General features: G+C 33.3%; 1 protein-coding gene and 1 non-coding gene across 2 annotated transcripts; one reads left to right on the top strand and one right to left on the bottom strand.

Moving 5' to 3' along the window:
• Window positions 1-118: 118 nt before the first annotated feature.
• Window positions 119-6,223, top strand: LOC100786470 (cystathionine beta-lyase, chloroplastic-like). The gene is given in 13 exon segments (NM_001255097.1): window positions 119-279; window positions 603-783; window positions 864-976; window positions 1,142-1,212; window positions 1,319-1,410; window positions 1,818-1,905; window positions 2,043-2,154; window positions 2,904-3,000; window positions 3,434-3,515; window positions 4,181-4,298; window positions 5,064-5,171; window positions 5,245-5,347; window positions 5,856-6,223. Coding segments are annotated over 13 exon segments (1,407 nt in total). The 5' UTR covers window positions 119-213; the 3' UTR covers window positions 6,032-6,223.
• Window positions 6,224-7,011: 788 nt separating this feature from the next.
• LOC113001322 (small nucleolar RNA U3) lies at window positions 7,012-7,239 on the bottom strand. Its single transcript, XR_003266641.1, has one exon. It is a non-coding gene; the product is annotated as a small nucleolar RNA U3 (small nucleolar RNA).
• Between the last annotated feature and the right edge of the window lie 5,010 nt (window positions 7,240-12,249).

Here is a 12,249-nt window from a genome sequence, read left to right as displayed (position 1 = left end):
AAATAGTACACAAACAAACACTCGTTTTCACAAAAACAAAAATAAGAAAAGAATAGTGAATAAACGAATGAATTTCCTAATAAATTCTTAGAAATCCCCCACAAGCCGAAATGGTGACCAAATGCAAAGGCGGCATTGAAATTGAACACAATCCATGACTAACACAAGCGCAGACGACAACATAACACTGCTCCAAACATATCAATTTCAATAATGTTTTCTTCTGCAATTTCTCCGAAGCCCTTCCTTCGGTCCCTCGTCATTGATCGTTACGCTCAGGTAAAAAAAACCTTTCCCATTTTCTTCTTTCTGCTCTTCATTTGCTGTGTATATTCCCATTGTATTTGTTTCCTGAGAGAGTACAAGAAAATACACTCTTGATTTTGGAGTAAAAATGCTAAAACGAGAAAAAAAATGCAGTCTTTTCTAGATATGAGAAGTGTGAACTTTCACCCCCATGATGTTTGGAAACTTGATTTCATTCCCCTTTTGCTTCAAGAGCTCAAAACATGCTTCAAAATCATTTTTTTTTCACTCAATGATGTAACCCATTTTCATTTGTATAATGATTCTCATTCTCTCCTTGGCATGGTGTGTTTCAGAGCACAACTACTGCAACCAGGTGTGAGTGCTTGGGGTTTAACAAGTCAGAAAATTTCAGTACCAAGAGAGAGTTGTGTGCTGAGGGGTTCAAGCTGAATTGCTTGGTTGAAAATAGAGAGATGGATGTGGAGTCATCATCATCATCATCTTTGGTGGATGATGCTTCCTTGAGCTTAAGTGGTATGTGCTGTGTTTCCTGGGCTGACACCAGATATATATGGTTTTTGTTGTGTGTAATTGCTAATTCTTTCTGTTTGCAGAAGAGGATTTAGGGGAGCCTAGTATTTCAACATTGGTGATGAATTTCGAGAGTAAGTTCGATCCTTTTGGAGCAATTAGTACCCCTCTTTACCAAACGGCTACTTTTAAGCAGGTGAAGCTTTGATTTTGTGTATTATTATGTGACAGAAGTCCCTATAGCTGGATTTGTTGATTTTGTGTATTATTATGATGAACAAATGGATATTTAGTGTATTTGGCATCCCTATTGAATACCTTTCTTTTAACTTCTTTATGTCTTATGCTCTTCCTCATGCAGCCTTCTGCAATAGAAAACGGCCCCTATGACTATACCAGAAGTGGAAATCCTACACGAGATGCTTTAGAAAGGTTTGATCATGATGTGAATGATTTGTGTTTTGTATTGCAACTATGGATGTTCCATATTATGTTTTTTTGTCTATCCTCTTTTAATTTGCATGTTTTATGTTCTCAGTTTACTAGCAAAGCTTGATAAAGCAGATAGAGCCCTGTGCTTCACCAGTGGAATGGCTGCTTTGAGTGCTGTTGTTCGTCTTGTTGGAACTGGTACCTTTTCTTTCTTCAGTGTGAAAAATTCTGATCCTTCTTCATTGTTAATTATTTGAATTTCGATTGACTTACTAAGCATCTACGACTACAAGGTGTAAGGTTACTTTTATTAAATGTGTGATTAGATTATAATTTTACTATGAAAATATTAAACTGGTGCACAATGTGACATAGTGTAACATTATTTTTAAGCTACTATGGGGCTTCAGCAGGGTGGTCTCGTTACTCTTACAATTTTCCCTTGATTGTTACTGTGTTGGATTCATAACTAAACTAGAACATAGAAAATTTACTAATCAACTGTGGGGCTGCAAGCAATGTATTCTTACAGGATAGCTTTTTGTTTTTCTTTTTGATATAACATGATAGTTCTTTGTTATTTACTCCTGACAATGTACATATAGGCGAGGAAATTGTCGCCGGAGATGATGTATATGGTGGCTCAGATAGGTTGCTGTCTCAAGTGGTTCCAAGGACTGGAATTGTGGTGAAGTTAGTCTGATTTGTTAGTTGTGCTTAGTTATTTACTATATATTGAGTAATTATATATACAAACAAACCAGCCAACTTTATTGGTTCTGTGGAGCATAAGTCTATTAGTGATCTTACTTCAATTCTTGTTTGTGCAGGCGGGCAAATACATGTGATCTAAATGAGGTTGCAGCAGCCATTGGACCCAAGACTAAGCTTGTGTGGCTTGAGAGTCCAACCAATCCTCGGCTACAAATTTCTGATATTCAAGTAAGGTGTCGTATTTTGTAGTTCTGATTTTCGGAGTGTCAATAATATTGATTAAGTTTTTCTATGGTGGTTGTTGTTGTCCATCTTCTTTTCCTAATTCAGTGTCACACGTTAGAAACTGTTAGGAAGTTTTGTAATTGGTATCTAAATTTGAAATCTCAAGTGCAAAGGAATATTTATGTCTTAGCATTCAGGAAATGGTGAAATGCCGTGGAATTTATGTCTTTCAATAATGCACTCTGATGCCCCTTCCCCCTCCCTTTTCTGAAAATATGAAAAGAAAATGATATATTGTTACTTCAGGAAACATGATGCTTTTTTTTTTCCTTTATGTTTGGAGTGTTACAATTATGAATAATCCCTAAATCATACCTTGGCTTTAATTTCAATCAGGTTGTATATCTATGATTACCAGCAATAAGTATTTTTTCCATCATTTTTTTTCCTACCAAGATACAAGGGTACTTATTGATTATTAATCATGTTTTCTCTCTTGGCAATAACTTACAATTTCAGATTATATTAGACACTTGTCCTTCATAAATATATAGGAGTTTTCTTTCCTGAATTACTATTAGCTTCTCTGCTTTGTCATTGTTGTGTGACTTATTTATTTGCAGATATCTAATATAAAACATCAAAATTCAAATCCTATGACATGAAGTTCTGATAAGAAATATTGTTAAAATGGTTCTCCTCTCAATAATATAAAATTTCTTTTTCTTTCTCCTTTCTTAATTTATGTCCAGAAAATATCAGAGATAGCTCATTCACATGGTGCTCTTGTGTTAGTGGACAATAGTATAATGTCACCTGTGTTGTCTCGGCCATTGGAACTTGGAGCAGGTATAAGTATTGTATGCTAATGACTACAAATATATTTACTCCTTTAAAACATGCTTGCTAACACAGACTGGAAATTAAGGATGGAATTTGGGGAGTGAATTATTGAAAACCATTTCCAATTCCTCAGTGACAGTGAAAAAAAAATGCAATATACTTCATCATTGGTGTACAGGCTTTTCTGCATTTGTGTCTCATACCAAAGTATATGTATGACAAAATTACGTATCCATTTTGATTGGTTGCTTAGCACTATATTTTCACTGTAATGTTTACTCCATTTTCATTTGAGTATAAATATTTGTAAAGGGTATGATGAAATGCAAACTCCATTTTTCATTCTTATTTTTTAATGTATAAAGGAATTTATTAAGAACACCTCAACATGCCTAGTTCTACTCAAAGTATACTCAGACTAGTACTTTTTGTGCTGCAGATATTGTCATGCACTCTGCTACAAAATTTATTGCTGGACATAGTGACATTATGGCTGGTGTGCTTGCTGTGAAGGGTGAAAAGTAGGTACCCTTTTAATGTTTCTCAGATTTTCAGATATTAAAGATGTGAATTTGTTGTTGTCATTTGAACTTGTCAGTCTATCTCATTTTCAGTAATACTGTGATTTATATTTAATTGAAGAGCATCTTTTTATTTATATTTTATGAGTAAATGCTTTTATCTGTTAATATAATAAATGGATCCGTAAATTTTGACAAGCTCTTCTACAAGATGGACTGATGCATATTTGAATTGCTTGTGAATTGTGTGAATTATTTTCGTAAGATTTATAGTGAAAAGTTCCATGAGCTTGGTTTTAAATCAAAGTTTAGATTATTATGATTTGAATTTTTTATTAGAAAAGTCCTTTCTTATTGCAAACCAAAGGGAGAAGGAAGTAATCCCTTTGCTTTGTTAAATTCAATGTGCTTGAGCTCCTTTAAAATTATTTAATGATACTTTTGTCACTATTTCTTTCATTCCTTTTTTAGTCTTTTATTTATAAGCTTTATTTAAGCCAAAGTTGAGTTAAAGATTTTATTCTTTCAAAAACTACTTGCAATTTTACTTCTAATGGAATTGTCATTTTTATATTTATTCTTTTTAATTACTGTGGTGTTGATCAGTACTCATTACTCATTTTGCATCCCCTCTCGGATGGTTACCTCCTTTTGTCAATCTTAAGGTTGGGAAAGGAATTGTATTTCTTGCAAAATGCAGAGGGTTCAGGCTTAGCACCATTTGACTGTTGGCTTTGTTTGCGAGGAATCAAGACAATGGCCCTGCGAATTGAAAAACAACAGGTGCTACTTTCTGCTATTTATATAATAATATTGGGGCCATGTCTTGCTTGTCACTATATTATTTGTGAGAGTAGTTAAAGATTTTTTAATGATTAGTCTAGTGAACAACTGAATGCAACTGGCTGAATAAGTTCATAAGAATGAAGAAGGTACATAAAAAGAATTCAGAGAGACAGTGACAGAGTGCTAGTTATTTTAATTAGGGATTCATCTCAGGAGTTTGATTGTACACAAGATGTTGGTGTGACACCTATCGGCAAAAGAGAGAACAAAAAATCTGTTAATTGCTTTTATTCCTGAGAGAAGGGGAGGGAAACCAGAAAGGCCATTGGAGGAATTGATTAAAAGGGATCTCATGGTAAATAATATACTTGATTATTTGGTTTTTAACCAAGCCAATGGTTTTGTTTGATCCATATAGCTCACTTTACCTAGTGGGATAAAGATATTGTAGTCGTTGAATACTTGTATTCATCTTGGGACTAGGGTTTGAAATATTCAGATTTTAAATTTTATCAGTTAGGAATTTTATCCTTTTTCTTAAAGAAAATTCCTTTTGCAGTCGATTTCTCATTTTGATATTATCTTATTTGTTAGAATTAGTTTTGTAGAGGGATATGAATATCCCTTTTTTCCAACTCACGAGTCATTTGCTTGAATATTTAATGAATTTTCAGAATTTGCTTGTGCTCGGTGAATTGGGTTATGCTTCACATTATCCATAATCTCTTATATGATTGGCTTTATACTTCTGATTTTGTGCAGGATAATGCACAGAAGATTGCTGAGTTCCTTGCCTCCCATCCTCGAGTGAAGAAAGTGAATTATGCTGGCTTGCCTGGTCATCCTGGTCGTGATTTACACTATTCTCAGGTATGGTATAAGTTGAAAATTTAAGATTGTTGTTACTATTTATTATCATGAGATTCATATAGTCTCATTGCAGGCAAAGGGTGCAGGATCTGTGCTTAGCTTCTTGACTGGTTCATTGGAACTTTCAAAGCATATTGTTGAAACTACCAAATACTTCAGTATAACCGTCAGCTTTGGTAATAATTCTTCCACATAATGCTCTAATGAGAGAATTGTCAACTTGTAATAATATAATTGTATTTGATAGATTCTCCAGGATAGCAGTTCTTAAATGACAATTCAGATTGTATGAAATTCTACAATTCTTTAAACAAACCTTTTGATTCAATTTAATATATGAACACTAGTTTTCTCTATTGCAATTTGCAAATATAATTTAGTTCGCAGAATAACTGTAAGTTAATATTTTATGTGGGGATTTTAATTTTCTGGCACTGAAATTAGTCAGAATTAAAATAAAAAATTGAGGGTAGGTTTCTAACATACATGTCCAAACATAATGGTAGACCCAAGGGTTTACTCACCTCATATTCTAGGTTCTTGAACAATGAGCACTTATCTTTCACAATTAGGTGTGTAAAATTTGAAATCTCAAACTTTATTTTTCTTTGGAGAAATTAACCCCTTAATTGTATGGAGGTTGACCCTGACCCTGTTGACCTTGTTATTTTATGTTATTGGCAGGGAGTGTGAAGTCCCTTATTAGCATGCCATGCTTTATGTCACATGCAAGCATACCTGCTGCAGTTCGTGAGGCCAGAGGTTTAACTGAAGATCTTGTACGTATATCTGTGGGAATTGAGGATGTGAATGATCTCATTGCTGATCTTGACAATGCACTTAGAACAGGGCCTCTTTAATGTTTTTTTTTGTCTAAATATTCATCCTTAGGAAGTTGCATTGGCAAGATGTTAGTTAGCATGTTGAGGATTTGAGAGCATGCATTGTTATCTTTTCTTTGGATTCTTGAGAGTGGAAATTTGATGTGTTTCTTACGTGCATGTAATAAAATCCGTATTTCCTGTAATTTTCTTGTTACAATTGTTATCCTCACCTTCAAATATCGGGTCATAAGTTATTAAAGAGTGGTAAAAGTATTGGCCTATGAAGATTGACAGAGCCTAGTACTAATTTGTTGTCTTAGTTCTATTTATCACTATCACTATATTAGGATTGAGGAAACTTGTATGGAAAATTTTAATTTGCAATGTCAATTTTTAAAAAATAAACAAGTACTTTCAAGATAATCAATTGATGAGAATGCTAAATTATTGACTTTACTCGAATCTTCGTATTTAAGAAAATAAGATTATACTACCACTGGTCAAATTTATAAGTAAGAAGTGTAGTGTATTTGTTAATAATTTATTAGCATGATATTCAAGGATGGATTAGTAATTCACCAATCAATAAAAAATGATTTTTTTATAAGTTGATTTTAATTTATTATTAAGGTTATTAGTTAAATTTTGAATTAAATACGTTTGAATTAGTAATCTGTAACTAGTACTCTTATTGGTTTAATTAATGATTCAGTTTAAAATATAGTTAAAACTAGAAGAAAATTGAGAGTGAAAAATGGTTAAAATTAACATTATGAAAGCTAGGGGCACATAGTTGCATTAGTGTCAGGGCACACATTTTTAATATTTTTTTTTCTTGTAAATATTGAAGCTCAAAATAATAAATTGTATTATCCTAGATATCAAAAAACATAGTATTAGTAATGAAATAGGACATATAAAAATTTGGTCAAACAAAAAAATGCTTTCATCGGTTTCATATTTTTTCCCCTCAAATAAGCAAAGCAAAACTGATTACAATAAAAAGAGGTTATTTAAGTCTGTCAGACAACCGTGTGACCATCCCAGGCACATGAAAGTGTCTAAGAACGATCCTCTACAGCACAAGATGAGACACCTTCAAAGAGAAGCACATCAGGCCGTTAATCACGCTCTGATCACACGGTCATGATTCTTCATCCACCAGACGTAGGTTCCTGTCTCCTTAGAACTCAAGGACACAGAGGTACGAGCCTATAGAACAGATCCTGTTCAAGTAAGGTCGTGACCAAAGGTCTCAGCGTCCAGTAATATATATGCGCCTGTTTTGTTAAAAACACTCGATGTGGGACTAGCATCACGGCCTTTGTGTCATTTTTCTAACAGAATTGGTCTGAGTATTGCACAAGGATACAAATACAATCTTCCTGCCACGGTGTTTCCTACATAACAGCAGCAGCATTGATCCCAAATATTCATCTTTTCTAGAAAAAGAAATACTCATTAGAGGCTTTGAAAGCTCTTATGATGCTTGATTCTATCACTACAAGATTATAAACACCCTTTCTCAGGCTAGCCCGCAGGGATAGATTACTTTCGGAGAATTAATGTGAACCATATCCATACTGCTGTATACTGTAGTAGAACGAGGGCCAAAACTTTGTGCATGAAAAGATAAACTCTAATTCCAGTACAGTACCCATTTCAAGCAAGAGCCACCTAAGTACACAGCTAGGTAGCTAAGCTATACTCTTTTCTTCCTTGTATTTTTTTTTCTTCTATTGGCTATGATCATTGTCGCAATAATTGCTTGATTACTTCATTAACTTCTCTGAATTCTTAGCAATTATTTTGATTATATTTCTATCATTTTATTGACGATTCTAGCCACCTAATTGTATTGACCTTTGAAGTTGCATTGCATGAATGAAGAATGCTAGCGATATTATCTACTCTCTATGACGTTCTCTTTTGAAAACTCTTTTTATGATTAGTATTTATTGAAAATTATTGATTTTTGTAGGTTTTGCTTATCATATAATGTATCTTTTTCCTGATTTATATTAAATGATAAACAAAATCTATTTTATATTAAATGATAAACAAAATCTATTAAAATTGATGATTTCTAATAAATTTTAATCAATCATAAAAAAGTATTTAAAATAATGTTTACGCTAGTATTTCTCTTGCATGAATTTGTAGTAGATGCTCATTTCAATGTTAGCTTTCCTTAAAATAGTGAATAAATTTTGTAAGCAGACTTGGGGTTATGTAAGAACAGAATATGACTTGCAAAAGTTATAAAGGAAAAATGAAAAACGTGGTTTTCACATGTGTAGCATCTCTATAACAAGTGCAGGGGAATTTAATTATGAGAGATGGTGGAGCATTTTTGGTGCACCATGAAGTAAACTACATGAAAAAGGAGCATTGCATAATAAATGAAACTGACTGAAGTTGGTTATTCTTGAACCATTTTTATTTTTTCTACTGTCATATTAACGTCCATTGCCACATTGTCTCCAGGATGTGCCTTTTTCTTATGGTTCCAAACAGGTTTTTGCACTTTTTGGTTTCCAAACAGGTTCCAAATCTCATGGTCATGTAAATATCAGTATAGTTGACCTTTTTGTCAACAACAATTTGAACAAATTTATTGGAACTTAAATAGGCTTTTTTCCTTGTATTTAAACTACTAAGAGGAATGAGTATATGTTATGCGCTTGCCTTGTATTTGAGGTCAAGGCTCCCTCCCAAGCGACAAAGTTACGAAAACGGAGTAATATGTATTTCTGCATCTTATTCATTACATTCAACCTATTTAATGCTACTGTCAGTCAATCATGGCAGCCTACGTGCACTCGCTGGAACCTTCCATAGTGGAAGTTAGCGCTAACAGAATTTGATTAAAAAAAAAACCCTAACAACTTGTAACAAATATCTTGGTGCATAACAACCAGCTTCACTCCCTACTCTAATTCGTAGTCCACGAGGTGCTTGGGCTTTTGGGTAGCTCTTTTGGGCTTGATTGGCGGGTTGCTAAGAGTATAGGCAACTGGTGGGCACTGTTACGCGCACCCAACAAAATTTCTGGTACACCCAGTAATTTCATATTTTTTCCATTTTGCCATTTCGTAAAAGGATCTGTATGAGCTGATCTGTATAAGTCCAATTCGAAAGTTTTTTTTATTTTTTTTCAAAAAATATTTTTACAAATTAATGGCCTAAGCAAAAATCAAACATGTGTCTTTTAGGTTGTTAACACAACGCTCTAATCAACTAAGCTAATGAGTCAATTACATTATAAAATAAATAATGTTATACATAACACTAAAATTTATAATGTATATTTAATACCCGTGTAAATTTAAATAATAAATTTTGTGACAATTAATTTTGATATAACTTATACGAATTATTTAATCTATATATTTTTTAATAAATTAATTTATTAATATATTAAATTTTTAATAAATACGAAATGGCTGGGTGTACCAGCAATTGCTGCTAGGGGTAGAAATGAGCTGAGCAGTTTGTCGAGCGCCTTTGGCTCGGCCTATGTGAGGCTCGGCTCGGCTCAACTTGTTTACTATAAAGGTCAAGCTCAAGCTTTTGAAAAAGCCTTTTTTGATTAAAAGGCCAAGCTCAAACTATAAAAAAAACTTGTTAAGCTTGACAAGCCGGCATGTTTAACTAACAATAACAACAACAACAACAACAGCAATAATAATAATAATAATAATAATAATAATAATAATAACTTTATTTTATCAAATCTTATCTTATCCAGATTTTATTCCATCTAGATTTTATTTCGTCTAGATTTTATTTCATCCAATCTTATCTTATCTTGTCCAAATTTTATTTTATTTTGTTTATGGGCTTGGACTTAAAATATATTTGTGAGCATTGGGACTGATGACTTATATAACAGCACCAAGGTTTTAGTTTAGGGAGTTTTTTTTCGGATAGGAGAATAATTCTAGGATTTTAGGATTCCAGTTTTTATTACTGTTCATGCACACTGTTCACATAGAATAAAATTCATTTTCTGCAATTTCGTTTCGGCTTCAATCTAGAGTTTCATTTCTACTGATTAATGGAAGGCTAAGTCTCCAGCATTGTTTTCTCTTGAGGATCAAGCACAACTCTCTTTGAGGTTTTGTTATTACTATTGAATACAGTTTTTCCTCTTCACCAATTACTTTTTGTATTTGTTGTTATTAATCCATGCATGCTTAGTGCTTGATTAATTATCTTTGCGCTTAATTTACGTTCATGCTTAATGATCAGTTTCGTTCACGATTAATTGGTGTATGTGTTGTTTAATCACATAATGACAGTCTTATGTTAATTTTCGCTTAGTAATTTAATTTAGGGTTGGATTAAGTGGTTGAACTGATTAAGGATAAATTCTCGTAACCTAATATAAGAGACTTGCTTGTGAATCAAGGGGAAACATGTTTTAATTCTGTTATTTTCTAATTCAAATTTGCTTGTTGTTTAATTTACAAAAACAAACAATCCCCCAATTTGTTACTGTTTGATTACTATCTGTTATGAACGTTTGGTTGATCATTGCTCGTTGGGAGACGACCTATGATCACTTCCTAGATATTAAATTTTTAATGTTCATTTGATTCGGGTACGGCCTCAATCAATAGTATATAAGATATGGCTTGAGTAGACTAAGATGAAATTATTGTAAATATATTTTTTAAAAAAATATTTAATATAATTATATATTCAAAAATTGGATTAAAAATTGTTACTTTAACTAATAATAATTTTTGTTTGGTTATATTAGTGTAAATCATGTCTAATTCATACATTTTTTAATATTATGCTCTTTTTATTTTCTTTTTATATACTTTCTGCTTTAACGACTTGAATTCAATATGATTTTGTTTATCAATTATTTTTGAATTTGTACATTACTTATACGAAATTTATAAGTTTTTTTTTAGTTAGTATTTCACTAGGTTTTAAAATAATTAATTAATCAAAAACGTCTTTAAGCAAGCTTTTAAATAGGCTCGTGGACCAAGCCAGACTTTTATGTAAGCCGAGCCGAGTCTAAAAAAAAAGCCTATGACAGGTAATGAACCGAGCTCAAGTCTTACGTATTTAACTCAAGCCGAACTCAAGTCTAATAAAGCTTGACTTGGTTTGACTCAATTCCACCCCTAATTGCTGCCCAAAACAACTCCCCACAGTATATGCATTTGCAAGTTTTTTTTTTTAGTTGAATTATGCATTTTCGAGTTAATACAAGGGAATATGATCCGTGGCATGATGGAGCATTTTGGTGCACCATGAAGTAAACCACATGAAAGGGGACATTGCAAAAACGTATAATAATGATTATAATACATAACAAGATATTCATATGACATGGCACATCAATGTGTAAAGTTTAAAAATTATAGGGCCTAACATGATTAAACAGGAACTCTCCATGGGAAAGTCTTGAAACAATAAACAAATTTAATCGGAAGGACCAAGACTCCAAGAGGGTCTATCGGTTGGACGTGTGCAAGTGTTATAAATCCTTGATACTATCTTCGATTTCAGATTTTAAAAAATAGAATCAGAAAGAGAATTAAAAACATGAACACCTAATTGTAAATTTAAGGGACATGGAAGGCGGCATGGTCAGTTACAACATTCATAGCCCTTATGGTCTGGCAACAAGGATGAGGTTGGGTCTGTTTTTCAATGATGAAAGAATGTGCAAAAAATTTTAGGGTATAAAATGTTTCTTGGATCTGTCAGACATCTATGTCACCATCCCGGATAAGTGAAACTGTCTGAGAACGATCCTCTACAGCCCAAGATTGAGACCCCTCCACAGAAAAGCTCATCAGGCCGTTAATCACTCGCTCTGATCTCACCGTCATTGTTCATCCACCAGACGTAGGTTCCTGTCCTATGAAGCACGGACACTCCAACCCCTTGCCGTGTCCGACACGCGTCCGCGTCCGTGTCAGTATCCGACACTGACACGACACTCGTATTACGTTCTATATTTTGAACATTACAGGTGTTCACATGTCCGTGTTGTGTCCGATGTCGATGCTTCATAAATCCTTAGAACTCAAGGACACAGAGGTTCGAGCCTATAGAACAGATCATGTTCAAGAAAGGTCGTGACCAAAGGCCTCAGCGTTGAGTTATATAAACCTGTGTCTTAACCTAAACTTTTCCGACTACCAGTGTTAGTTACACGAGGAGCCATGGTTGTCATAAATGTTTGATCATTACTGGTAGATTGTAATATTATACAAATACAT

Source organism: Glycine max, chromosome 3 (assembly GCF_000004515.6).
Source record: "Glycine max cultivar Williams 82 chromosome 3, Glycine_max_v4.0, whole genome shotgun sequence".
NCBI lineage: Eukaryota > Viridiplantae > Streptophyta > Magnoliopsida > Fabales > Fabaceae > Glycine > Glycine max.
This window is presented reverse-complemented; position numbering and strand designations above follow the sequence as displayed.